This window comes from Nematocida parisii (assembly GCF_000250985.1).
Source record: "Nematocida parisii ERTm1 unplaced genomic scaffold supercont1.1, whole genome shotgun sequence".
Taxonomy (NCBI): Eukaryota; Fungi; Microsporidia; genus Nematocida; species Nematocida parisii.
The window spans coordinates 1-27,670 of NW_013524646.1; the positions used below are offsets into that span (position 1 = coordinate 1).

General features: G+C 32.2%; 13 protein-coding genes and 1 non-coding gene across 14 annotated transcripts; 1 reads left to right on the forward strand and 13 right to left on the reverse strand.

The window, feature by feature from the left end:
• Positions 1-201: 201 nt before the first annotated feature.
• On the reverse strand, positions 202-316 carry NEPG_02669. The gene has a single exon (XR_001214613.1). It is a non-coding gene; the product is annotated as a 5S ribosomal RNA (ribosomal RNA).
• Positions 317-1,004: 688 nt separating this feature from the next.
• On the reverse strand, positions 1,005-3,989 carry NEPG_00001 (uncharacterized protein; the record flags this gene model as incomplete). The annotated part of the gene is made up of 1 exon (XM_013202381.1): positions 1,005-3,989. The coding sequence occupies one exon, from the start codon at positions 3,987-3,989 to the stop codon at positions 1,005-1,007; it is 2,985 nt and encodes a 994-aa protein (XP_013057835.1).
• A 956-nt stretch (positions 3,990-4,945) lies between these two features.
• On the reverse strand, positions 4,946-7,598 carry NEPG_00002 (uncharacterized protein; the record flags this gene model as incomplete). The annotated part of the gene is made up of 1 exon (XM_013202382.1): positions 4,946-7,598. Exon 1 carries the CDS (start codon positions 7,568-7,570, stop codon positions 4,946-4,948), a length of 2,625 nt encoding a protein of 874 aa, XP_013057836.1. The 5' UTR covers positions 7,571-7,598.
• A 622-nt stretch (positions 7,599-8,220) lies between these two features.
• NEPG_00003 (uncharacterized protein) lies at positions 8,221-11,145 on the reverse strand (the record flags this gene model as incomplete). The annotated part of the gene is made up of 1 exon (XM_013202383.1): positions 8,221-11,145. One exon carries the CDS (start codon positions 11,143-11,145, stop codon positions 8,221-8,223), a length of 2,925 nt encoding a protein of 974 aa, XP_013057837.1.
• A 613-nt stretch (positions 11,146-11,758) lies between these two features.
• On the reverse strand, positions 11,759-12,361 carry NEPG_00004 (uncharacterized protein; the record flags this gene model as incomplete). Its single annotated transcript, XM_013202384.1, has 1 exon — positions 11,759-12,361. The coding sequence occupies one exon, from the start codon at positions 12,359-12,361 to the stop codon at positions 11,759-11,761; it is 603 nt and encodes a 200-aa protein (XP_013057838.1).
• Positions 12,362-13,429: 1,068 nt separating this feature from the next.
• NEPG_00005 (uncharacterized protein) lies at positions 13,430-13,921 on the reverse strand (the record flags this gene model as incomplete). Its single annotated transcript, XM_013202385.1, has 1 exon — positions 13,430-13,921. The coding sequence occupies one exon, from the start codon at positions 13,919-13,921 to the stop codon at positions 13,430-13,432; it is 492 nt and encodes a 163-aa protein (XP_013057839.1).
• A 292-nt stretch (positions 13,922-14,213) lies between these two features.
• On the reverse strand, positions 14,214-15,654 carry NEPG_00006 (uncharacterized protein; the record flags this gene model as incomplete). The annotated part of the gene is made up of 1 exon (XM_013202386.1): positions 14,214-15,654. The coding sequence occupies one exon, from the start codon at positions 15,652-15,654 to the stop codon at positions 14,245-14,247; it is 1,410 nt and encodes a 469-aa protein (XP_013057840.1). The 3' UTR covers positions 14,214-14,244.
• A 90-nt stretch (positions 15,655-15,744) lies between these two features.
• NEPG_00007 (uncharacterized protein) lies at positions 15,745-16,025 on the reverse strand (the record flags this gene model as incomplete). The annotated part of the gene is made up of 1 exon (XM_013202387.1): positions 15,745-16,025. The coding sequence occupies one exon, from the start codon at positions 16,023-16,025 to the stop codon at positions 15,771-15,773; it is 255 nt and encodes an 84-aa protein (XP_013057841.1). The 3' UTR covers positions 15,745-15,770.
• A 38-nt stretch (positions 16,026-16,063) lies between these two features.
• Positions 16,064-16,261, reverse strand: NEPG_00008 (uncharacterized protein; the record flags this gene model as incomplete). Its single annotated transcript, XM_013202388.1, has 1 exon — positions 16,064-16,261. The coding sequence occupies one exon, from the start codon at positions 16,259-16,261 to the stop codon at positions 16,064-16,066; it is 198 nt and encodes a 65-aa protein (XP_013057842.1).
• Positions 16,262-16,700: 439 nt separating this feature from the next.
• Positions 16,701-17,983, reverse strand: NEPG_00009 (uncharacterized protein; the record flags this gene model as incomplete). The annotated part of the gene is made up of 1 exon (XM_013202389.1): positions 16,701-17,983. The coding sequence occupies one exon, from the start codon at positions 17,981-17,983 to the stop codon at positions 16,709-16,711; it is 1,275 nt and encodes a 424-aa protein (XP_013057843.1). The 3' UTR covers positions 16,701-16,708.
• A 1,890-nt stretch (positions 17,984-19,873) lies between these two features.
• NEPG_00010 (uncharacterized protein) lies at positions 19,874-20,134 on the reverse strand (the record flags this gene model as incomplete). Its single annotated transcript, XM_013202390.1, has 1 exon — positions 19,874-20,134. One exon carries the CDS (start codon positions 20,132-20,134, stop codon positions 19,874-19,876), a length of 261 nt encoding a protein of 86 aa, XP_013057844.1.
• A 77-nt stretch (positions 20,135-20,211) lies between these two features.
• On the reverse strand, positions 20,212-21,738 carry NEPG_00011 (uncharacterized protein; the record flags this gene model as incomplete). Its single annotated transcript, XM_013202391.1, has 1 exon — positions 20,212-21,738. The coding sequence occupies one exon, from the start codon at positions 21,736-21,738 to the stop codon at positions 20,212-20,214; it is 1,527 nt and encodes a 508-aa protein (XP_013057845.1).
• A 972-nt stretch (positions 21,739-22,710) lies between these two features.
• Positions 22,711-23,424, forward strand: NEPG_00012 (uncharacterized protein; the record flags this gene model as incomplete). The annotated part of the gene is made up of 1 exon (XM_013202392.1): positions 22,711-23,424. One exon carries the CDS (start codon positions 22,711-22,713, stop codon positions 23,422-23,424), a length of 714 nt encoding a protein of 237 aa, XP_013057846.1.
• Positions 23,425-23,808: 384 nt separating this feature from the next.
• Positions 23,809-26,648, reverse strand: NEPG_00013 (uncharacterized protein; the record flags this gene model as incomplete). Its single annotated transcript, XM_013202393.1, has 1 exon — positions 23,809-26,648. The coding sequence occupies one exon, from the start codon at positions 26,646-26,648 to the stop codon at positions 23,847-23,849; it is 2,802 nt and encodes a 933-aa protein (XP_013057847.1). The 3' UTR covers positions 23,809-23,846.
• Between the last annotated feature and the right edge of the window lie 1,022 nt (positions 26,649-27,670).

Below are 27,670 nucleotides of genomic sequence, written 5' to 3' on the forward strand. Positions count from 1 at the left end.
CAAATTAGGCATACACTCTTATTGTTCTCTGCCGTACTCTTCTTTTATACTACAGCCGGTGGCCTTATTGTTTCTTTAATGTTAAATGGCTCAAACTTACTTGCACTACTATTGGTTTCATTTAATGCTAGCGCGCTCTTATTATAATAATGCATAGTACTACTCTGCGATTACTGCTTTCTTAAGAGTGGCAAAGAACAAAAAGTGCAGCACTCTGTGTTCCCACGCGGTCTCCCATCGCAGTACTATCAAAGCTGTCACGCGCTTAACTTCAGAGATCGAACGGGTTCTGGTGTGTACGCAGGCATATGGCCGCACATGCATATCCCATGCCCATGGGCTTTCTTTCTGTGCATATTCTATTCTGCAATAATAAATTATTTTATTATTATTGTAGGCAAAGGATAAATTATTTTATTATAATGTGTACACTTTATATAAATAAAAAGAAAATAATTTAGAATAGTAGAAGCAATAAAAAGTAGAGAGAAGCAAAAAGAAACAGAACACATTCATAGATAACAAAAAGTTAAATCAAGTGATTATACTTAAAATCAATTATGTTTAAGCATTGAGTCAAATTGAGGCATATTACTGAACACTATGCATATTATGCTCTGTAATTTATATATTATAGAAATAGTTGTATTCAATTCTAATATTATTGTTGCCAAGGGGCTATATATTAATAATTAGTTTAATAAAATTTTATCTTGGTTTTAATTTGTTGGCAACAATTATTACAAAGTATTAAGATACTAAAAGACTGAATTATAAATAAAGCTATCTTATCTATTTGTTTATTAAAGCTAGAATTTAGAATATTTTGAGCCAGATTGGCGTGTATGTAATAAATGCTTTTTATAATAAACTTCTATGGATAAATTTGGAATTGTCTACTATAAAATAGAACTCAATAGAAATTAGTCGAGTTAAGTAGAAACAGTTCCACAACGTATAGCGGGTGTTTTGTCTTTTTAAATATTTTAGAATATGCTTAAAATTTAATTTTCTAAGCAGCTTGGGTTAGAGGATTCCTTTTCCTTGTCTAATGTGTATTTAATTTGTTTTATAGGATTAAACCATTTGAAATATAACTTATTAGCATAGACATTTATAGTTTTGCTGCTTTTAATAATATTAGAATCAATCATGATGACTTTCTGGGCGTACATAAGATCATCCAAATCAGCATAGTTGTTTGTATTATATTCTAATAACGTTTTTATACCTTTTTTTAGCCCAGATAGAATTTTATGTATTTTATCACGCCTAAATGAAACTGATTTTGGCAACAAAAATTCTGAAATATACGACCATGCGTATATATTAAACCCAAAAAAGTCATTAACTATTGTGTTTGCTTCATCTGAAATTCTTGCCAATGCATGCGCCCTATCCAAAATATTATTTAGTCTTCCTATATTTTGAATTTCCATTATTTCTTTCTTTAGTACTTTAAAATCCTGGCTGGTTGTATTGAATAAGGAACAAATTGAACTTGCCCGGTCTATTAAAGAATTAATCCGAATGCAGGAAGATGTGCCTTTTTTAGCATCATTCTTTTTTGGTAAATACTCAATTATCTTATAAATTTTAGCAACAATATTGTTATATAAACGGTCTGCTGAGCTAAACAGATAGAGATATTTTAATGAGCCATCATACAAATCATTACAGATATCTGGCGGTCCAAGCATTTTGTATATGTATTTTGGACAGATCGTATCAATAGGCTTATCTTCTAAATTTTTCAGAAAGTCGATTAAATCATAAATTAGCCCTTTTGCCCTATTTTCATTTACCTGCCATATCACGTGGGTTATTATTGAAATGATCTCATCTTGGGTTTTTTCTAAAATTATATTTTCTATTGTATTCTTATATGCCGGAAGCAGGCCTTTTAGTTTGTTGAAGCATGCTGGATTCTCCTGACTGCCAAAAAGACTCTCCTTTTGATTCAAAACCTTTTGTATAGAGATAAGCAAAGAAAGGTCACTAATTTTGCATGCATCCACACCACATTTGATATATTTTGTTTCTAGCAGAACAAAGCACTCCTGCATAATATTATCGAAAGCATTGTCCGTGGTATAAGACAGGCCAATTATTGTCATTAATAGGTTTTGTACTACTTTTTCTATCTGAGAAGCATCATCAGTCAAATTTTCAATGCCTTCTATTGTGCGCATAATATACTCCATGGTTTTTCCATCTTTTGTTAGGACTTTGACAAAATCTATTCTATTTTCGTCTTTTACACCAGTAATAAGGATATCTATAGGAGAAAAGGATGGGGCAACATGTTCTGCACAGTGGCAAATAAATAAGCAGAGTAAATCAGGATTTTTTTTCTTCAAAAGATATTCAAATACCGTGCATATGTCTTCCAGAGTCATTTTGTCTATTTTGCAACACGAAAAGGGCTGCTCTAGGCTAGCGTGCTGCTTAGCTTCTATTTTCTCAAATAGCAGCAGAAGAGAAAAAACTGGATGGTCTTTTTTCATGTTGCTAGACAACCCATACTGTAGCAAAAAACGGACAAGCCGAACACTAACACTCTCAATAGGCAGATTCTCTTTCATAGCATATAGAAGTATTTCATACGCCTGGTTTAAGATATTTTCGGGTGATGTAAATAATGTGCTAAAGAAAAAGCTAGACAGATTGTTTTTTATGCTATCCTCTGAATACAGCATATCGTGGTTGTATATCAAAGGAACACGCTGCTTAAAAAATGGATTGTCTACCATTGAGTCTATGCTACGGCACAATAAAAAGAAAGGCATGGTATTCTTTGTTTTTTGAATAAATGTGCTGATTTTAGAAAGAGCATCTGCTTTCTCAGTAGATAGCTTTTTCACGCCGTCCACGATAAAATAGCTATCTATATAATACACTATACTTAAAAGTGAGTAATTACAGTTCAGTGGCTTAGAAGATGGCAGCTCCTTTTCCTTATCTGTCAGATTTCTAAAGTACCTATTATATACTCTTGTATACCTGCAGTTTGGTGTGTTTCTTTTATTAAGAGCTAAAATCGTATGCACTATGTTATTAAAGATAGATACATCATTTGGAGACACGTATTCTAATATATATGTGTGTATAAGAAAATGCGGCGTGTGCATAAACCTTCCGGTTTTATATTCTTTATATAGACATGGGTCTAAGAATAGACTGTGTAGATTGTCTTTGTTTTTTTGATTATCTATGAAAAATTCAACTATCTTTATAACATCGTGCGGCTGGTTATTTAGCTGTGATGTATTTAAAGTAATTTTAAAAATATCTGTAGAGTGTTTTGGGGACTTTAGAGATATGACTGTGTCGCTAGGGTTCTTTTGAATATACAAAGGAATGGGCAGCCCCTCTGAAAGAAGTAGTAACGAGGCAAGGAACATATAGTCGTTTTTTTCCTTTGAGTTTTTCACAAGCACGCTATAAAAGGAATTTTTATCAGAGCTTTTTATGCATTCTGTGTCTTTCATGGAAGGAAACATTAGAGACCATGTCTTTAGAAGCTCATTTACATACCAGCCAAGTAGTGAATCATTTTTATAAGAACATGTAAAAGTGTTTTTATAATTAGACTTTTTTTGAGTACTCGGCGGAGTAGGCATACTCTCCACAGTAGAATTTGCACTAATATATAGATTGTGCATATCCTTATTCTGCTCTAAAAACAATAGAAGCATCCTCATATTTGTTATAAGAGGAGTCTTTCTGTTTAGATTCCACAGAATTGGATTTAGAGGCCCATATAAGTTTATTGTCACGCTATTCTTAGCTAATTCTAGTTCAGAAGTATCTTTAGAGCTGCATGCATCTTTGGGCACATCTGGGTCAGATTCTGCAAATACACAGCACATAACAAGTAATAAGAGTGTAGGAAATAGATAAGTATAGGTAGAGTATTGTCTATTTTGAAATGTTTCTCTATATCGAGATACTAGTATTCTTCTAGTTGATATTTTGTAATTCTTCATTTTTATAATTTTTTAAATTTTAACTTATATTTATAGTTTTATTTGACAGTTTAAATATATTCTGTAAGCCATAAATAGTATTTTTTTTATAAATTATGCATAGTTCACTTATTCTAATATAACCCGAACTTGTGCAAGAAAGAAATAATTTTAATTTAATCCCTAGTGCTTATATTAAAATTTATACAGACATGTTTATAAATAAGCACCACTTAAACGATTAATCTATTTCTTTATGCGTGTTACTTATAGTATATCATAATTTGATTTTATATGGCCCAGGGAACTTCTTTATTTTTAAGCTTGTTATATATTGTGAACTCTGCGTTGTATACTAAGACTAATATTAGTATCGTAATATATGAGTCATCTGAATATTTGCATAAACATGACAGTATAAATTAAATTAATCATACGATATATAAATACATATTCAAAATTCAACAAACATTAAAGTATCATAATGACTTTCTCTAAGAAATCACCTTTCTGCATGAGTTTTTAAAATTAAAAATATTTGCTTATTTTGTAAAATTTCTAAGTATTTTTGTATTTTTAGCAACAAATTAACTCAAGACAATGTTTATTAGACTAATTACTCTATACTGCACTCGGATTAATATAAAAATAGATGACATATTAAAATTTCATATAACCTGAAAATCTAGTATAAATTAAATTGGAATTGCAGTCTATAAATACGTACTATGAATTATAAAAGTTAAAATTTACGAATGGCCTGTAATTCTTAGAAATTACTTTTTATTATTAATGCATATTCCACTAGTAACATTCTGTAAATACATTCTGCTTCTTTCATTGTATAAAACTAAAAATCTTGTCTAATTTCTGAAATTTGGGTTATATGTAAGTAGAAGTTATAAAAACAATGTATTGTAAGATATAAGTAATTTCAATTTTTAATAAATTATGACTAATTAGCACTTAGACAGAAATTACTCTATATCATGAAAATGGTTAAACACCACTTTTTTAAGGAGCTCTGGATTACTTCTAATCTCTTTAATTTCTTTGTTCTCTTCAGAATTTTCACTTTGTTCACTATTTTTACTATTTTCAGAATTTTCACTATCTTTACTATTTTCAGAATTTTTACTGTCTTCACTCTGTTCACTATTTTCAGAATTTTCACTCTGTTCACTATTTTCAGAATTTTCACTGTCTTTACTATTTTCAGAATTTTCACTGTCTTCACATTGTTCATTCCACTTGATGCGATCCTCGTCATTTTTTGGGGACTCGCCATAAATAACTAGAATACACTCGTGCTTATTACAATCCTTTGGGTCTTCTTTTTGATTGAAAATATCTTTTTCATTTCTCTTTAGATAATCAATCGCCGGTTTACATGAATATCCATGTTTATTCCATTTAACCAGATTAAACTTTATACCTTTCTGAACAAATATTTCCTTATAGCATTTTTTTATAATTGAACCAAATTTTTTTTCATCATGATTGCAGGCCAGCATGATTATAACAAGATTCATGTTATTTATATCCGAAAAAGTTGCATGCCCTCTATAAGCAAAAGTATTTGTTAGCCTCATATATCTTATAATTCGATCAATATACTCAAATTTATCGTCACTCTTGGTTAGCTGATCAAGAATTGCATAATTTAAGTTCCAGCTGTCTGTCGTTAATATGTCATCTAGCGTATATACTGCACTTTTATCTTTTTTTATAGTTAAAATTGTTGAAAGAATGCTAGTTAAAGGACATGTTGCATTTCTCTGTATAAAATACAAAATAAGCCAGTGTATAACTGATGGTTTTATATAATATTCAATGCACATATTGTTTTCAAATTCAATGATCCCCTTGAAGTATTCCAATTTTTTCTCAATAATAACTAAAATGCAGAAAAAGTCAATATTTAGCTTTTCTGGGTGCAAATGCATACTACCCAGTATGTTCTTCATCATCCAAACAACCCCACTCTCTTTTCGTAGATTTAATTCAAGAGAATGCACCAGTAGAAATACAAATACATTCATTAAATATCTATAAGACTTAAGGCGGGGATCTAAAATAATCCTTGTTAGCTCTATGCTATTTTCCGGGTTATCTATAGACGTCTTTTTTTTATACAATTCCATCTCCATTTCAATATCGCTAAAAGAAAACAATAGAAATTTTTCGTATCCTTTGAACATATGGAATAAATATGAGTTTTTGTCTAAACATTCAATACTTTGATTAATGTTCTTGAATTTAATCAAGTTTCTTAGTGTTTCTGCTGAGGGTTCTTTTGGTTCCCCATTTTGCTTCTCGGCTTCTTTATTTTGGTTATTTGCTTCATCATTTGTATCTATGGATTTACTGGATGTATCATTTTGCTTTACAGTCTCCTTTTTTTCTTTTTCTAAATCCAAATTATTTTGTATAGAAGTAAATGCTTCTTTCACTTTTGCTATTTCACTGTATTCAGGGGACTCCAAGCTAACAAAATAACTGTTAAAAATAGACAATGCATCTACCTGGTCTTTGGTTGGAGTAGTGTCTTTCTTATGTGAACTTCGCTCCCAAAGAAGATCATGCAATATCTGAATGAAATATTCCATATCCTCTACTTTGCATATGTATTTGTATATATATGACTGAATAAGGAAGCTTGGCGTTTCTAAAAACATCCCAGTGTTGTATTTCTCGCCAATGGTCATCTTTTTAATGTCAACCAACGCAAAGTGCGAAAGATCCTGAGCATAAATAAAAAAGTCGAGCACAATAAGCGGCTCTTTTTTCCCAAAATCTTCATCAATGGCAGTGATATTGTTTGATTCATCTTCTTCTGCATTAATAGCAGTAGAAGCACCTCTTGGCATATTTTCACCTTCATAATTTTGTTTGCTGGTGCCTGTAGTAGTATCTTGGGTGCTGTTCTTTGGTCCTGAAGCAATTGGCCCTTTGCTCGGCTTCTCTAGTATTTTTTTAAACTTTTCAATAGACTCTAAAGTATTTACTCCCTCTGAAAGCAGTAATAAAGATGCAAGTAGTGTATGGGCATCTTCCTTACTAAGCTTTTTAGTTATAAAATTATAGAATGAATCAGATTTTTCTGTTTTTATCGATAATACACCATCCATAGAATGAAACATCTTAAGAAGCACCTTATAGAATTTTAGTAAATACGCTTTATCCCAAAGATTCTCTTCTTTCTGTGTATAATCTGAGCATTCCCTTACATTTTGATTTGCAATATCCTCGTCGTATTTTCGATCTTTATATTCAAAAATAGCAGTTTTATCAACTTGTTTGGCGGAAACACTAAATTTCGTCTTAACCCGCATAGAAAGCATCCGCAGCCTAAACATATATTCTAGTAAGTCCTGTAAGTGCTGCTTTGTTGGGCCTATAGAGCTATACGGATTAATTACTAACTTTCCCAACTTTGGATTGTCAATGTTCATATTCTCTATGTTGTTCACAGCGTTCCAAGTTAGTTCTGCCCGTGCAATGCATAAAAATACACTCATAAATATCCAGGCTGTTTTATAATTAAATAAAAATAGTCTGTGCACAGTTCTTTTACCACTTTTTATTTCATGTCTTCTCATATAACTGTTACTAAAAATACTAGCTCTCTTATATAAATGCATATATTTAAAATTTGTTGCCAAGGGGCTATTAATAATTAGTTTAATAAAATTCTATCTTGGTTTAATTTGTTGGCAACAAAATTAATAATTTGGGAATATATTAAACCCCCTTATATAGGGGCAAATACAGAGAAAGACTTATCTAAAACTGTTTATGGCACATCATGACAAAGAAACATGCAAATATTAATTGCTATTGCTACTACACTAGAATTTCCATTCCACCCATTAGAATATTAAGACAAAATAATAGAGTAGATTTAAATATCTGCAAAATGCGTTCTTTATGCACCCATAACCTCTTTGGAATTTATAAGGAAGTAGAGAAATTCAAATGCATCGTAGTTTCCCATTTAAATTATTTATAAACTATGTAAGACATAAATATTTATTTTTTCACCAACATTATATGGATTAAGCTCTTACTCAATCTTATAGTTAATTTAAACCCGAAAACAGAAGGGTCTGTGTAGATACGATCATTCTATGTAAGAAGAATTTGATACAATTCAGAATATTTCGTATATAAACCTCTTCAATATAATGCCGGCTTGCTTATTTTCTAATAAGTAGTAGAAGATTGGTTCATCTCCAATAAATACTTAGATTTAATAAGTATACGCATTGATAATGAAATTATATATTTTTATATAATCTTCGTGGCTTAAGAGGAATTCAAAGCGATTAAGCTCTTTAAGCTGCATTATTATATTTTTTATATAATCTCTTTCCTTTAGCCCCTTAAATTCCTGATCTATACGAATAGGCACATTAATATCTATTTTTTTAATAAAAGCAGGAATTAAAAAAGTGTACTTATTGTTATTTTGGCATAGTGCGCCAATAATAAATACCAAAAAGGTATTAGTATTTAATTTTTTTGAATGATTTTTGTGGTATATGTGCGAATTGTTCATGATAGACAATATTAGATTTATCTGGTCCATAAAATCTTCTGTGCACATAATCTTTGATATTATTTTAATGGTTTCCCCTGTCGATAAATGGAATAGTATCGAATTTAAAAAACATGAACCACCCTCTTTACATAGGGAAGCACACTTTATTATAACATTGAATAAAGGCAATAGACTTGGCATATTGGCCAGCCGTTCCAGCAAGTATTTTGTTTCTTTTATATATTTTTTTGTACCATCATATGTGTTAACATACATAGATATATCAATATACCTATTCAAGAAAGGCAGAGTGTCATTTAAAGCTATAAAATATGGAAATAACTCATAATATTGCAATGTGTTCCCATTAGTTATAAAAAGTGTTTCTAATACATTACACAAAAAATATTTGGTTATTTCAACATGTATACTATATTTCATCAAATTCAATAATATTTCCTTGACTACCACAATTTGGTGTTGTACGCTTAGAAAATTTCGGCTCATAATATACATATTTATATGTTCTAGAAGATTGTCGCATCTACCGCAGAACCTCTCTATATTGTTTGATACTTCAATTGATATTCTCTGCGGAGTGGCCATCAAGCAGTGCTTGTAGTGAGCAATCAAACACCCCATAAACATGTTTTCTTCTAAATTCAGTAGTTTTTTCGAGTTATAAATAGAAGGCCGACCAACCCGATTTTTATTCAAAAGGGTCGAGTTGTTGTTTTCCGTGGCAATCGTCGCATAATTGGTGTTTATTTTTATTGTTATATTTCCTTGCATACAAGAAAATAAATTTGACCCATACGAAACAGAACCCAGTCGCTGAATGATTAACTCCCCAGTTATATCTTCTACACCATGTATTATTTCTTTCTTAATATTCTTAAAGTCCAAAACTTTAAAATTATGACTTCCTGATATTTTAAAGAGCAAATGTTTTATATACTGTATGATTTGGATTTTCATATAAAATGTAACTTTACCACCAGGTTTATTACTGCTTATAATATTTTTAAGGTCTTTAATATGGAGTTTTTCTTCATTATATATGCCTGCTATCACACTAATTGCTCTTAATATGTTCAGTAGCCCAGAACATAGCTGCCCAGACTCTTTTATATATAAGGTACGTCCGCTCCTTTTCACATCCATTATCACTCTATTCCAGTCATAGTACACTTTCTCATTTTCCACCATAAACCGCCCCTTGTATCGGAAAAAGAAGTCTTTGCAGCTTTGAAGCACATTCGTGTGACATATGTCCATATACTCTGTCTTATTAGAATCATACCAACAACAGCAAAAAAATCCCAGTATGGTAGACTCGATGTAACTAACAAAATGAGGCCTGCTATCTAAGCCGCCAGAAGCACCCTGCTCGTTATTACTAGTAGTGGCATCTATATTAACATTTGATTTCTCTGGCTGCATATAAAATACAGCAGCCTTTATTTGATATTTGTTATGGAAAGGCATCAGTTTGCGCGCATCTTCTAAATCGAAAATCTCTTTAACCAATTCTAAACATAGCTTCTCTTCTATTGCACTCTCATCCGCATTATTAAAAAGACGATTTTTTACGGACAACAAGGCATTCACATCATCCTGCTTTCTATTTTCTATAGCCATATTTATATAATTGTTGAGAAGAAAGTATACTTTTTTAACAAATCGACTCCTGTTTTCTTGAAATATCAGGAGCTTATAAACATACGCCTGTATAAGAAATTCTGGAGTATAAAGAAACCCGCCCTTTTCAAACTCCTGGTATGTTTCTGCCATTTGCAGTTCTGCACTTGCTCTATCTTCTCTATACCTCTTAGTGTCCATGAAAAACATAATAACTTCCTTAGCTGCTTTATAGCATACACGCGCCTTCTTTCTATGCGGCTCCTCTTCGTAGTTACGCACTGATGTTCCATCTTCCACACTAAGATTAAACTCTTTAAGCGGGCTGTCCTTTTCGCAAGTATTTAAAATAAAAACATCCCCATTCATATTACTATTAATTCTCATGTCCAGATCAACCCCCTCTGCTAGAAGAAAAAGTGCTGCCAAAATAGTCTCTCCTTCTTCCATTGTATATTGTTTTATTATAAATGCATAGAATGAGTCTAATTTTTCTGTAATTATAGGCAAGTAATTTTTTTCAAAAGGAAATAGCTCTTCAAGTACTTTATAGAATTTTTCTAAATATGTCCTCTGTACATTATTGTACCCCGTGCATTCTGTTTTTATGTGTGCAGTATACTTATATCCTTCTGCCTGCTGCAATGGCCCACATAGATTTGATGGATTTTTTATTATATTATATGGGAAAAGGTGTCTTAGATTCTCTATGTAATTGCCAATGCTAACCAATCTGCCCCGAAGACCACACAGCGGACCTCCTGGCTTTACTGCCATTTCACCATCCTCTGTTATAATCTTTATGTTAGTTAATTTGAAATCTTTTATATTTTTTATGCTTGGGCATACATGCTCCACTTTACTCGCCGTAACTAACTTTATTAATAGGAAAAAATAAAAAACAAACATTTGGAATTTCTGTCTAGCAGCTTGGTGTGCCTGCCTGTCTGCTACAATAACCGTTTTACTGCTCTTTTCTACCTTAGCATTCATTTTTTTAAATTAAAATTTATTCTGCATATAGATAAAGAAGTATTACTCTAAATCAAAATTATACTTCTCAATAATTTCTGTTGAATAAATTTGATCTCTACTATAAATTAATACCGAAATTCAATAAATTTTAAAATTTGCTAATATACAATTCTAAAAGCCAACTTGATCCCTTTATTATAAGAAATTATTAATTTACCATAGAGATGAACAGATCTATTTGAATTATTTGACATCATGTAAAATTAAATTTTAATTTTAGTGTGCTTTAGTCGGTTTACATTTTATAAAATGTACACTTTAAACTCTTTCTGGCAAAGAACATCTATTAAAAATAAAAATGTATGGCTACCCACATAAAAACAATAGAGGCAGTTAAATAAGCAGACACAACAATACCGAGTAAAAAGAAAGCACACCAAAGCTAACCATCAAATTTTCAAGTATACTAGGCCTTATAAGTAGAAAGCATACTATTCAATAAAGTATTAATAAAAATAGAAAATCATGTATAAATATATATCTTGAATATGCTATATAATAATGTTTTTAGAAATGAGCATTTTGTGGTGTTTCTGTCTGGAAATCAGTATGTTCTTTTGTGTTATTTCAATTATTTATCTTCTTTGCTGCTTTTTATGTCAGTTAAAAGTTCAGTCGCTGTTTTTATATACCCACCACTTAACTCCAAGGATTTAGTAGAGTCGTCTAGCTTTTTACGAATAACAGATAGCTCTGGCACATCAAAATCCATATTATCATCCAATAAATTAAAGCACTCTAAATCATCAAATACTATCTGTTCACTCAAAAAATTTTCCGTGTTTCCTGAGGCATTGCTTATTTGCTCTGGGGAATCCATTTTTGTTGGAACCGGGATATCTTTTAAATTACTATCAGAAGTGCTTTTGCCTGGCCGATTCTCTATAACATTAGTAGTGTTCTGGTCTGTGGTCTCTAATGTACTGGTGCAGGGAGAATTCTTTATATTTAATCCATCTGTGCCATCATTAGAAAGACATAAGGAGTTCTGCTTTTCCAAATCAGTTCTTTGTAAGTTGTTTATAGTGCTAGAGTCTAAATTAAATTTTGGTGAATTTTTTTGTCTATACCTCGAAACAACCTTCCATGATAATATGCACAGAAAAACAGTTGCTACCATAACTAGTCCCATTTTAGCATATACTTTAGATTTCTTTGTAAAAATAAGCTGCATGCCCTTAAAACGTTTTAGAATTAAATAATAAAGGAGAAAAATCAAATGATTAACCGCCCAACCCAGGAGAACGCAATATTCCAGCTAAATATCCTAAACCTTCCAGAAGTTCTGGTTATAATATAAGCACAAAATGAATACTTCTGAGTCCTGTACAAAAAGACTAGAAGCAGATCAAGTGTGCTAGGCCAGAAATTCAAGCATTGTTTAAACATGCAACTATAAATTAAAACTGAGGCTTGAAACTGGAATTACATACAAAGTAAATTAAATGAACAAATACGTATATATAAGCACAGCTGTATGCTTGTTCAATAAAACCAATGCATATAACCCGAAATTACTTTAAAGAAAACATTTGATGCTTAGTACATGTGGTGACACCACCACTCAAGCGCGCATGCCCAAGACCAATCCTTCAATGCGCCTACTTGCATGATGATCCTACCGTGACAAAAGCCGGGATCTAAGAATCACGGATCAACTTTGGACTACATAAGTAGCACGCACCCAAACAAATGATGGGAGAACCACGGGAAACATTTACCAAAAGGCTCAGCGCCAGTAGCGCCACAAGGACTCCGCGTCTGCGCACATCCCAATATTCTAATAATCATAATAAAGAGCATCTCTCAATACTATCTCTATCTATCTTGGGCTATGCTATCCGGGCCGCAACGATGCCTCCCCGTGAGCACGTCAGCACATATAAAGAAGCAAAATTACTATATGTATATTTTTGGTATAAATTTGTTTGGCAGTGGATTTCTATAATAATGCATACTCAAAAACTCCTAAGGATTTATTAATATTATATATAACCCGATATAACCGGAAATAAAGATGCAATCAGAATTTAATCTGACACTCTGACAAATGTAAGAAGAAAAAAGTAATGTCATAATAATTTATTATATTAAAAGCCAGTAAATTGGTTTTAAAGCTCTGCAGTATTTCTATACTTATCATTTTTTTCTGTTTTATACTACTTATCCCCATGCTTTTATTCTTTATGCATATAAAAAGCTTAAGAATTAACTTTCTATAAACATTATAATGTGCAATCTTCTAATAGCCGATAATGGCTTTTTGAATCATCCAAAACGTTCTTTTACAATAGAATATAACTTGCGCTATTATAGTTTCGGGTTCAATAGCCTTATTAGAAATAATGTCAACTGGGATATCCATCTTTTCACACTCCAACTCTTCCATACCCTGAATAGTTGTAAGAACATCCTGGACATGTTCTAGAGCAGGTCTTTCCGCGCTAGAAAAAGAATGCCTGTTTTTGTCCAGTTTTTCTGAAGATTCTGCACCGGAATCTTTATCTGGCTCGTCTATACAGCCTAGTTTATTCTGGCCTTCTTCTTTATTATTAATATTTGAGATAGAGTAGGAGTTTTTCGGGTCAGGAATGGGAACATGTGTATGACTATTTATAGTTCTGTCTAGGTATATCAATATAAGACTTATAAATATTACTCCAGCGATACAGAACACAGCCACCTCTATTTTGTGATTTTTATATTTTCTTCTTATGTTTTGTTCTTCTGCCATTGCTATCTAAAAATAATTTTTTAATATATCCATGATTAGATATACCTAGATAGAAATGCTTGTATGCAATTAGCTTATATGTCAGAGTATACACATCTATAATGGATAAGAACAATGGCACTGGTAGAGATTCATTTCAAGAATTACAGATAGCATATAAATTATCGATTTTTAGATTGAATTTCGGATTATATCTTTGTATATGCACAATTAAATAAAAATATCTGAAAGTTTTAAATATTAAAAAAAGAGAAGAACATTTCAAATCTACCATAAAGTAATAGAATAAAGGCATTTTATTATTCAATTCAAACATATTTAAATTAATTAAGAAATATTTCCCCGTATATAAGTAATGCATCTAAAGATTCATGCTGGTTCGGCATGCACTGATATATATCATTCCAAGTAGTTCTATATCGTTGGGTGCTGTTCTGAAGTCGATCTCGTTCTATTGTGATATAGTGCGCAATCATACTCCCTGGAAAAGTATTCAGACTACCTACACTTTTCTTGATTGTATTGAGGCATTGAATGCCTAGCATAGATGGTGTATTTCCAATTATGCTCGTGCTAACATCAAGATTTCCTGGTTTTAGGGTGATTGCAATGCGGGTTTGCCTATTTCTAGATTCGCTATAAGTTAAAATCAAATTGCAAAACAGATCTTTTATAGGAGAGGATGGCGAAATATATCCTATAACCGGCTGCTCAATCTTAACCAATAAACATTTGTTAATAGAATATTTAAGAAGAATATTCAGAATGCAGTTCTCCGCATATTCTATAAATTTGTCAGTAATCTCACCCTTATAGTCATTAAGCCCCTTAGAAAATCTCTGAATAGTTTCATCATTATTTTTATCATTTACTTTAGTGAGCATTTGCACCGACTCCATAAGCTGAAAAAGACCAAATTTACATTCTGCTGCTAGTAGATCGCCATTTTTGAAGATTAAAGCAATTCTATCGTGCACAGACTCTATATATTCACCCAATATCGCATCTGAACTATAACTAAAACTAGTTTGGGAATTAATATCAACGCTTTTTAAAAAAACATTCAGACGTGGAATGTGTGTGGTGTTATACACTCGATTTTTTGGATCGTACAAAAAGCATGCAGATAAAGTGCTAAAAAGAAGCTTTATCTTTTTAATAAAGGCATTGTAATAGAAATTTCTATATTGAAATAGCGGTGTATTCACATAAAAATAATCAACTGTGGGTGCCAGTTCCATTACGCCCTCAGCTAGAAGTCCCTTGTACTTAGAAATTATATTGTCTACTTGGAATAAAGCATTCATGTATACGTCAAAGTCACTGTCCTTCGGGTTATTATGAAATAAATAATTGTAGACTACATTTGCATGGTTCTTTTCCTCTTTCTGGTTTATAGAAAAACTGTGAATATAGACAGACACACTCCTATACACTTGCGCAATAAAATCCTTCAGATCAGAAAGAGTCTCCAAGTACTCATAGATATAGCTTTTTATAAGCCAGCTGGGTGTGCGAATAAAATCTCCTGTTCTGATTTCACTCATGGTAAAAGGGCCACTAAATGGTCTTGTTTCTTTAACATCCTTGCTTTTTTGAGCAGCTATAAAAAACTTAATGATTTGGACGGCTTCTCTATTATTTATGGTTATTTTCACCTGCATACCGCTCACTTCCCCAGAATACTTGCTTTGATACACCATGTTAATAAAATAGCTTGAATTATTGAACATGGAATCACTGGGTACAGCAAGCACTAAGTTGTTATCTTGTTCAAGAAAGTGTACAGGTATTTTCAACCCTTCTGCTAGAAGTAGAAGAACAGCCAGAATTCTGAGTGAGTATTTCTTCACTTCGGGTTATGATTAAGAAACTCAGTAAATGAACTTTCCTGGTTTGTACGGATTGAGAGATAATTTTCCTTAGATGGGAACATATATGCAAGGGCAGTGTTAAATTCTCTGATATACGAAATTGCATTGTATGGGGCGCGCGTGTTTGTATATATGCTATCCACACAATTTTCATCTAATTTTGGTGTATGTATATTATCCTCTTTTTGTACCAGCCCCTTATGCAGTGGGAAGAGTCTTTTGTTGTTCATTATACTGCACCGCTTAGACACAAGCACAGCCAAAAAGTTTAGTGGCCCCCAGGATTTATTTTCAGAATGCCCTCTTCATTTTCTAGAATAGAGAAGTTCTTTATGCATTCCAGTGGATCTAAATATAGCTCGCATAATAGTTTGTGTGTTGTTAGTAGAAATATAAATATAAGTGTTTTCTTATTTGAATGCATGCGCAATGGCTTGATTATACTCCTATTATTGCATGCTTTCATTTAAATTCTTTATCTTTATTGATTTTTTAAATATTGCCATAGAAAACACTTCTATTAAGAAAGATTCGCATGCATATAATATTGAATTATATAAAATTTAATAGATCAAATTAAACACTGCATTGACTATGCCCATCTTTATAATTATAGTGGCAGCATGCTGTATTTTAGAATTGTTGGCTATTTGAGATTGTATGCCACTACACTCTGCATGGAATAAATACAGCAAAGTGCTGCATTATCAACTAATGAATTAATCTAGAGAGGAAATTTGTTTATTTTCTTAATATATGCGCTGGAAGGCACTGCATGGGTTATGCTGTAATTTCATATAATTTTGCATAAATATTAAGAAATATGTATTAATTGAGAGAAAACATATAATCTTCATGTTTATTTATAAATATCTTTAGTTTTTACCAGAGTATTATGAATTAAACCTTACCATTATCCGTCCGTTAATAGATTTTTCGTACCGATGAAAGAAAATAAAATACTTCCTACTAAAATACCATAGGAAATCAAAGTAAATGGCAATTTCTTCTTATTTGATAGAATATATGAAATGCTTGGGAGGGAAAACATAATGTAGCAACTAGCAGTGTTTGCAATTAAGTTCATTACAAAGGTGTATTTAAACTTTTTTAGAGAAAGAAGGAATATTACAGCAGAAATAAGGCATGAAATAGCCAGTTCAGTAACTCTTTTGTTTTTATCCACCTTCTCTTTAAACCCTATGTTAATAAAGGATATTATAGAATCCCTTGTTGGGTGCATCTGCAGTGGGTATGCCCCAAGCAAAACTATACTCATGGCAAGCTTTGCAAGGTTCACCAGATGGAAGTACCACTTGCCCAAAGTTGGACCAAAGTTACTCATGATCGCTTTGTAGAAGTATCTTTCAGTGTCCACAAGTATGTCCAGAATAGACTTGTCCTGGTTGTTACCTCCTGCAAAGTATCCTCCATTTGCTACTAAGAAGTATGCAATAGATGCAACTAGAATAGCAATGCTTCCTACTTTGGCCCCATTGGCCTTTGTTGGCTTATCCAGAAGAGAAAACACCCTCACCATATTCTGCTGGCATCCCAGCCCGAATATATAGCAAGAAAGTGCATCAAAAATACTAGATGGGCTGCCTGTTGCCTTTTTAAGCACGTCCATTTTATGGCCATTTGACGGAAGGATGAGCGCAAGCACTCCCGAAATCATAACAATAATCGAAAGAAACAGAACTGAAATAGTTGATAGAATGGAGATAAATCCAAGCTTTTTCAAGTCCTTTTGCATTCCTAGGAATGTTGGCAAAAGAATAAGTCCTATGCTAAATAGCACATTGTATGCTAATGTATTTATTTTGCTCTCAATGCCAATCATTGTAGATATCCACTCTTTAAGAATCAGGAAGTATACAAACATTGCTCCAAAGCCCTGCGCACCTATACTGCCCTCTGCCACATACCCAAGCACAGAAAATGCATTTTGGCACACTTTAAAATACGATGGGTCACTGCTTTCTAAATTTTTAGCGCAATGAACCAGCTGGAAAAGAGTAAATGCACAGACTGATGAGATAAATGCAAGAATGGGCCCAGATATCATATACCCAGAAAACTCTACTGCTCTGGGCAGTGTTAAGATACCCGACCCAAGAATTGATCCAACCATGGGGAATATGGCTTGTTGAACAGAGAGTCCTTTTTCTCTTGGTGTTCTTTCCATATTTAATTACTCGTGTAAAAAAAATAATTATTTATACTTTTAAAGTGAATTAATTTTTACAAAAACTACACCAATGATTTTTCCTCATGTGGCTTAATTAAAAAGAAGAATAATCTTACTGATGAAAGTATACTTTAAAATAACTTAAATCCCGAAAAAATCGCATTATAGGCCCGAAGTATTGTGTTTTCATAAAATAAATATAAATGCCCTGCACACAGCTTGAAGTAGCCTATTTTTAAGCTTCTTTTAAATAAATCTATAAACTTATTACAAATAAAATTTAGCAAAATGAAAATATTTGACAGACACTTTCAGTTGTATAACCAATCATAAAACAACTAGAGACACACTTACTCTCCTGTTTTATCATATTTTTCTTCTAATTTACTCCCATGCCACTCTTGTGCCTAAATCTATTTAAAGGGTGCTTTACATTAAATATTGGCTTAATTTTTAATTAAAAATTAATTTTCGGATTATATAAATAAACTCTGCCTTTATTACAACAAAGCCTGCTCCAAATAAAAATTTAATATAAACATTGGTAATTAGTCTATATGCAGCATAATGACTACTAATGCAAATTCTTCTATTTATTAATGCAATGCACTTTAGTATCTTTGTTTTTCTTCTTTAAATAGATGAATTGTATAGTTCCATTGTTAATTATACTCTGTTCTAATATCAGAAATAGCTTGTGTTTATATAATTTGTTGTATGCTAAGGCTAGCATAATAGGATTATTACGAGTTAAGTAATTAATTTATATTCATGCATTACAATAGAATGTTCTAACATAGTTAAGTTATACCTTCTAAGAGAATAAATTAATTTATCTCGCATGTACGCATAACATTAGATGTCTTTAAAGTTAAATTTTATTCTAGCACATGTAATATAATTAAGTAGATTTTAAAAACATTCTTTCTAAATGCACCCACATAATTTTGTTACTCTATGTATATTCTTGTAGCTCATATTCTATACTGACTCTTTCCATATTATATAATTCAAAATTCTTATTAATATATTCTCTGAAAATATACAGAATATTTTGTGCGTATATTAGTCTAAATATACAATCTTTCATAAAAATTCTTCCTTTCTAAAAAATCATCATTATATTTCCTATACGTAAGTGTGTCTAGGATATATTTTACATTTTTACTAATTTTCTCTTTTCCTTCTTGTATTTATACCTATTATTTATTTCATATCCTTTAAAATAATTAAACCTAGCTGAATATATGTATGTGCCTGTATAGAAATGACCAATACTGCACTATTATAATATAAATTTCACGCTATACATATAGATAATTTTTGTTTATTTCCATATAGTTATTTTTGCAAATTGTTTCTAGTGTATACGCATTCTCTCACATGTAATTTTTCATTGGATTGCATGAATTATATGCATTAAATGGGCCGAATTTTTTTTTAACTTAAAACAGTTTATTGATATAAGTTTCGAGGGGCCTCGAACGGATGGCCGTCGAGCGCCACACACTCTCTTCCTATTCTCTCTAAGCCGTTCCTTGTGCCCCTAGGGCGGCCGTAATAAGTTAATGTCTTTGACTGCTAGGGGTGGAGGAACGTGGCTTATAAAGTAGGACTTTATACGGTCACTCCTCAATGGGATGATGGCACTGAGATAACGTGCCACCGCGCGAGTAGTACTCACGCTACGGTCTACGCACTGGGCCTTAGTCTCGGGATAGCCCCGGAACAGAGTCCTCCATGCGTGTTTAGGTAACTTCCCCCCAAGAAGCCGAATTTTAAAATATGACAAATGCAGAATACTCTGTGTTTGCGTTTTATAGCAGTATTTTCAACGAGGCACTAATTAATTTGACTTGTCCGAGACATTTAAACTAGAATATATTTTTATTGAATTTCTTTTAAATTGCTATTGTTTGAGTTGTCGTCTAAGTTCTCTGATTTTTTAATTTCTTCTGTAGTATTACCTAAGTTCTCTGATTTTTTAATTTCTTCTGTAGTATTACCTAAGTTCTCTGATTTTTTAATTTCTTCTGTAGTATTACCTAAGTTCTCTTGTTCTTTAATTTCTTCTGTAGTATTATCTGATTTTTCTGGTTTTTTAGGTTTCTTTTTCTCAAAGTAAAATTTATAATACTCTTCATTCATAGGTGTCAAGCTCTTTTTTAGCAAACATTCTAAAGTCTCGCTACTTAAATCATCTGTATCACTATTGCTTAGGCTGCTTAATCTTTTTTTTCTGATAATTCACATTGTTCATAATCTGCCTCTGTTTCTGAATAAAATATGTCATTATTATTATTCATATCTATTAAATTCTGGCTTTGTGTGTTTTGGCTTAAATTAAGTATTTTTTTCTGTGTAGTAGAATTATATCCATTCGCCAAATCAAAATCTTCTATATTAAAATTGTAATCGTTTTCCTCGTAAAGTGGCCAATACTCATCCCATCCATAATTTGAACCCATTAGATCTTTATCCAAAGTATTTTCCTGTGATCTAGAATCTGTTTGTACGCCATATCTATTAGAAATCAATTCATTAACTTCTTGAATATATTTAAATTTTCTTTCTTCACTATTACTTATAGGTAGGATTGATGACGATGCGCTCGAATTCTCACTGTCTTCACTATTTGAATAATCATTTTTGCAATTATTCGGGTTATTCGAGTTATTTATAAAATCTTTTTTTATTTTATTTTTATGATGAATTTCAAATCTATTCTCTTGGTTTTTATCACTATACAAATCATTGGTACTACTTTCGTGTTTATTTTTTGACTCTTCCTCTACAGCAAAGCAGTCTTTTACACTAGAATTTAAATGGTGGTTATGTAATGGATTTATTGCAGTTGATTGTTTAAATTTTGCATACTTAATAATAAAATTAAACCATTTTAAAACATTATAACCACGCAACTTTAAGCCCCAATCAGTCTTAACTTTTTCTCTAATCTCAGAATCTACTTGATTCTCTGTCTCTAGTTGAACGTCCTCTTTGGCTCTTTCTTGTTTGCTTTCGTGGCTTTTTTCAGAAGATGATTGCTTGCTGCTGTACTCTTCATTTGAATCAAGCTCTTCTACCTTTTTTACATCAGTATCCTTTTCATTATTCCTTAAAATAAGAGGATTTGCAATTGTTGTACTATTATTATTTGTTTTATTTAACTTATGACTTTTCTTTACTGCAGAAGCTTTTCTGAAATTTTTATTACGCGTTTTTATTTTTTTCAACCGATTTAGTTTTCTTATTTTTTTTCTAAGAAGCATCTCGGCTGCTCGTTTGTTTGTTCTTTTTTCATTTTGGAAGATATTCTCTAGTGCGCCCTTATCTATTATAAATCCCAATTGTTTATTTTTCGAGTTATTATACACTTCTTGGTCTAAATTAAATATATATGGTTCTACAAGATATTTCGGACATTTCTCTGTTGCCCTTGCACCGTCAAATGTTCTGTCACCACTGCCTGAATAGTATCCTACATTTTCCTCTTCTGTGCTAACCATCCACGATTCATTACTAGCCGACTCCCTCGATTCAATCGGCTGCTTTTCTTCTGCATGATTTGAGGGCAATAAAGTGGCGCTATCATTTGTCTTTACTGCAGGCTTTGAAGGGGCCACATATTTTTTCTCTGACTTTTTTTCTTTGCTAAACATCCCTATTTTTGAGCCTATTGTTATAGCACCAATACCTCCTGCAGCCACTAAACCAGCCACTGTGAGCATCTTTTTCTTTGACCATGCCATATGTTTACTCTTTTTAGAACACCTGTTCTTTAAATGTGGTAAATTGTGATATATTATGTCTTACAATAAGTAAATACAAATAAGAATATATTCTAGTTTAAAAATCAGTTAAATATAAGAGATTATTTGTGTGTGTATTCAAGTGTAGATAACACTTTACTAGCTTCTCTAAACTCCATATTGTTTGAATAGACGCGGCTTATAGTATCTCAACAAGTTATCTAGTAGGCTTATCTATACTGAGTGTGCATTAAATAGCCAGAGGTACATACTTTATGTGAAAATAGGTTGTTTGTTGTTGTTTTGCACAATTTATACAAATTGGTGTATATAATTTAATACATCTTAATTGAAAATAAATTCTGCTATAAACAAATAAATTAAAAATTGGCTTTAAAATATTTTCTAGTTAAATTCGGGTTATATCTGCTCATCTGCTGCAATTTAGTTTTCATTTGATTTACACTTAAATTCTGGTATATCTAGTAATTTTAGACTATTTGTTGCTTAAACTCTGCATAATGCGTATATAGAGAAACTTGTGGATTATACAAAATAAAGACTACTTTTTTGTAAATTACTTATTACTCTGGCTTAAATAATACTGTGCGTTCTGAAATAATTGTATATATACGCATACGTTTTGGGCATATTCGCTGTATCTTTTTTCTTCTATTTAAACTACTAATTAGTAATAAAATGCCACCTATCTAATATTATTTGCTACCAAACACTTTTATGCCTTCTATACTCTGAAATAGTATAGCTCAAAATTACTATACAAAGAAATGAGCATGGCCAACTAAAACTAGCTATAGTAATATACTGCCAGTCTATATTTGCTATCTCTGTTTCTACATATTATCTTCACTTAACTTACACTCTTGTGTTTTTCTGTGCTTAAAGGGCAACATATGCCCATTTACACTGCCCCTCTACTATATTGGCTGTATTCTAAACCATATCTTATTGATGTACACTACATTTTATTTATATTTCATTCATTTAATACGCATGCATGCCTTTGGATCTCTTTTTAGCCATGTAATTTCAATTCCCATTCGATCTCTGTTTCTAGAAATCAGCATTGTGTCTGAGACTGGCACAAAAAGATTCACTGCAGTTTATTCTGAGGATATATCCACCTGGATAGTAAACGAAGAGCTTCTAGACCAACAGAACATGCGAGTGCTGTTAGACTTTGACTTTGTTCTTTATCTCTCAGCGCCTTCTTCTGTATACACGCACCAAGTACAGGACCTGGCTAAGGTTATTTTAAATGAAAAGGAGCCTGTGCCCTTTAGTCTTCTCTATAGTGCACTTAAGAAAAAGTACGGAAAAAAACTTGAGAAAAAAAAACACTATTATATACTTTTAAGAAGCAGCCCATATTTCATAAGTATGACCTTTTTTGATGTAGATGGGAACAGAAAGAGGGTCTGGACAGTAAACAGAGAAAGGCTGGATGCTTTGGAGAAAACCAAGCATTTAGTACAGTCTATTTCCATCGACATGACAGAAGTTAATGAAAAAATAATTGTCACATATAATAAGAGAAACAACGCAGATACCTTGCCGCCAAGTGAAAAGAAGCCTTCTCTTTTAACTATCTCTAGGGAGGAAGACATCTCTGAAAGTGCAACCGAAAATTCGTCCAATAGTGAATATACACATTCTCCTATGTGAATTATTATTGTATTTGTTCTAAATATAGAGAAGTCCTGCTGTGTCTAAGACACCGTAGAGTATGACTGCACATTTAAAGTGCGCAACAGAAAAATAAATCTGTTGCATGTGTGTCTTTGTATTTATCAATCTATAATCTCTATATATAGCACAGTGTTTATATATTTTGTTTAGTTTGATGTTAATCTTTTTCTGTTGTTTTTGTGTGTTTTCTAGTATTTTTAAAGTGTTTTTATAAGAAAGCCTACTAAAAATAAATTTATTGAAATTCTCTGAGTAGGCCTTATATAAAAGGCACTTTAAAATAAAAATAGAATTCTACTAAGTTATACAGGATGTATCTATATAACCCGAAATACGCATAAATTTTGTTTGATTCATTAGATTGGTACATTTTTATTAGATTTCTATGTATTGTGTAACTATTCAGTAGAATTGCTTCTACGCGATCTGTTTTCTACTGCAACTTCTACCATACTCTTAATTCTTTCATACTTTTTAATACTTTGTGGGTTATTCTCATTACAGAAGTTGTTCTTTTTCTCATTTAAGAAAGTGAGAATTCTAGAATAAGAGTTTCCCGAGTTAATGCACAATTTATAATTGGGCATAAAATTATTATAATCTATTCTGTCATAGATCTTCATAATAATATTTAAATCTACTCTATGCTCGTCAAAACTATAAATAAACCAATGGATGTAGATATCATTAACATGCTTTTTTTCATGGTTTTCTAAAGATGCTTTTTCTACAGAGTCCATAATCCAGGCCATCCGAGCTAATAAATCCTTTTCTGTTTTTACAAATTCCAGTATAATTTTATATATCTGATATCTTTTAAGAAACGAGGAGAATCTATTAGCATAGGAAATAGAGTTGAGCATGTTCACAAAGCACTCAATCAGAACGTCTTCACTATATTTCGCCCATGTGAATATGCCCTTTAATAGATATAAGACTATTTCAGAGTCAAAGTCATGCTTAATATAGTCCTGTGTCGTATATTCAATCGTGGGGTAATATTCTTCTGCTCTAGGATTAAATACACTTGCACTAAAGATCGCCTGTCTTGTAGCTGCATCATCTAGCGAAGTGCTTCCTATAATATTTTTTGTGAATCGAACCATTGGGTTGGTTAGAGGCATGATGTGGCCAGTAGTCGAGGAAAAGAACGACCAGATGATAAACGCCTTGCACTCCAATGAATATATCCTTCCAAGTAGAAATAGCTTCTGCACATTGGAAATTTCACCGATCAGAGACTTTCTAATCTGTTTCTTGGGAATATATCCAAATTCATCCTCTATATGATCTATTTTAGCTAATTCAATACTGGCATACTGTTTTATGATGTATCCCATGTAGTTTGGTAGGGTGCTGTATACTTGCTCAATTTTCTTAAGCTTGCTTCGGATTAACTCTGTGTTGAAACCATTCTCTGCCACTATCCTAAGTACCGCGTGCCCTGGGCGAATGTCCACAAACATTCCATTTTCTGTGTTTTTGTAGCTGTAATATACTGTTATCTTACCAAATATATCTGTTTGCTTGGTTGATCTTTTGTCGATCTTAAGTGAATCGCAAATAATCCATACTTCTGGGTTCTTAGATAGAAGCTTGAACATTTCAGATATCTTCTCTTGTATTGCACTAACATTGTCTAAGCATTCATTGGCGCACATACTTTCTATGAACTGTACTATTTCTACTACTTTTGGAATATTTCCTGTTATCTCAGACAAAACATAGAGAATGTTTACGAGCCCACTTACAATTTCATTGTTTTCTGTCTTATACACAATACAGTCTTTTCCAAGATCAGCTACAACCCTACACCACTCTTGGTGTATCTTCTGGTCTGTTGTTTCTGAAGGAGTGTTATAACTTTTAAAGAATTCTTGTAGGTCGGCAGATGCAGTTGGTATATGGTCTGTAGTGTAAATGTTTTCTACTGGATTATATGCTAAAGCACACAGTATACCCAGTAAAGCCGTCTCCACACAGTTAGAGTACTTTTTAGTTTCTTCTTTTTCAAACTCATTGTCTTTTCTTTTATATATATGTACTCTGGTGTACGCAGGCAGCTGTGTTGAGTCATTAAAAGGGAATGTTCTAAATCTGTCAATCCATTCTTTCAGTTTGTATATAGGAGCGTTCAGTTCCAATCGGGCCATTCCCACTGGCTTCTCTACGAAGCACCGATCAAACGCCTTTTTAAGCACTTTCTTGCTAGTTTTCACTTTATAAAGAGTTAAGTTCTTGTTTGTTGGCATTTCACAGATTGAAGGGCTGTCTGGGTGTTTGTCTGTGCTCAATTCTGCATGCTCAATCTGGTCGGTCAAGAGAGTGTATACAGCCTCTACAAACTCAATGTACTTCTTTGGGGTGTCAATAAACTCGAATATATACGACTGGATAAGGAACTGAGGAGTATTCAAAAATTCTCCCGTCATAAACTGTTCATAGTTAGTTGGCTCTATGAATGCATTCTTCGTGCTAGGGTGCATAAGTCGATCCCCTATATAGCTTCTTAAGAAAGAAATAACTCCCACTGTCTCAGTGTGATAGTTCTTCTCTTCATCTTTTAACTGTTTACTGTCTTCATATAAAACTAAGCTCTGGTCAACATATGTGTGATTCTTATCCATACTCTTTAGAACCAGTCTCTCCTGTCCTTCTTCTTTCACCTCCGCTATAATTGGGATGTCGACCTGCTCTGACATAAGAAAAAGAGCAGCCAGTATGTACATACTCTCTGGCAGAACTTCTTTCTTTGTTAAAAACGATGTAATAGCATCCGGCCGTCCTGCTATAATAGAGAGTGACCCGTCTGCACAAGGAAACATTTTGATTAACTGCGTATGAAACCTAACAAGATAGTTGTTTCTTGCTTTGTCTATAGATATGTCTGCGTATGCTATGTCATTTGCTGGTTTTTTAATATATTCATAGATGGGATCTTTATAATCTGTTAGTTTGCTTGTTTTTTTTAAAGTACATATTGTGTCTATTTCAGGCGCATATAGTCGCTTGTTGTACATATACCCGCCCTTATACAGAATATATCCCCTCAGTGGACTTATTGGCCCGTGGGGGTTAATCATCGGGTCTTTTTCTTTGTCAAACACTATCTCTTCTATTGCCTTTATCTCATCCAGTTCAATCCTTGCACTCATTGTATCGATCATAAATAACATCTTTACTGCATAGAGAAGCTTCATCAGCAACAAAATATTTTTTTAAGATTTTTCAGGTATTTATTCATTTTTAGGCACTGGAAGTGCGCATGCTCATATAATAACCGTGTGCTATTTTCAAATACTCATAAAGTTTCAGGACATTTCAAGGTTATGTACTGTTAATCATGTACAATGAAAGAAAATTATTAAAGATAGAATGAAAATATAACCCAAATTTCAACTTTTATTCTGTAAACAAACCACTTAGTGCAATCAGTGTTTATGGCGGCATTAGAAACCATTGAGAAATTTCATCAAAATCACTTTATAGCAGTGTAGAAAAAGAGATCAGATTCAGATGGTATGTTTTTCTTGCGTTTACTGTTCTTATTAGTTTATTTTAAAGTTTTTTATGAACTGCAGAGAAAGAGAATCTCGGGTTATTAATTTCTATTAATAAAACTAGTACAAAAGAACTGTATTGAAATTCGAGTTATATTCGGGATATGAAAGAATTGAGTACTTTATATTTGGAGAACTTGCGTGATTCTTTAGAGTTATTAGACAGTGAAGAAGCAGCGAGTATTTCTGTAGTCTTATTAACTAATTCTGATTTTGTTTTTTAATAAAGTAGTTAAAATTACTTTAAATTCTGAATTAATTTATTTTACTTTAGATTTTTTTGCTTTTATTGCAGTTAGTTTGTTCAGTCATCATATCATTTATTATTTTAAATTTTTCGTTGTATAATTATTAGTATTATCAGTTCTGTCGTATCCGAACAAATTAGGATAAATTAATTTATTTTTTTATACGGGGTCGGATTAAAAAAAACATGTCAGGAAGCATACCAATAAAGAAGCAATCAATTAATATCAATTACAAGCTTTGCCGTTCCAGGAACATAGTGGAGTATTGCACAGAAACTTTGCAGTCACCACCCACGGGATACGACAAGTACCATTGCCGAGCTTGGATTATTCATTTTAATTGTTTTTTCGGGTTATTATATTCGATATTTTATCTATAAATTTACGTATACTGCCTCCTGTATTGGTAGTGTC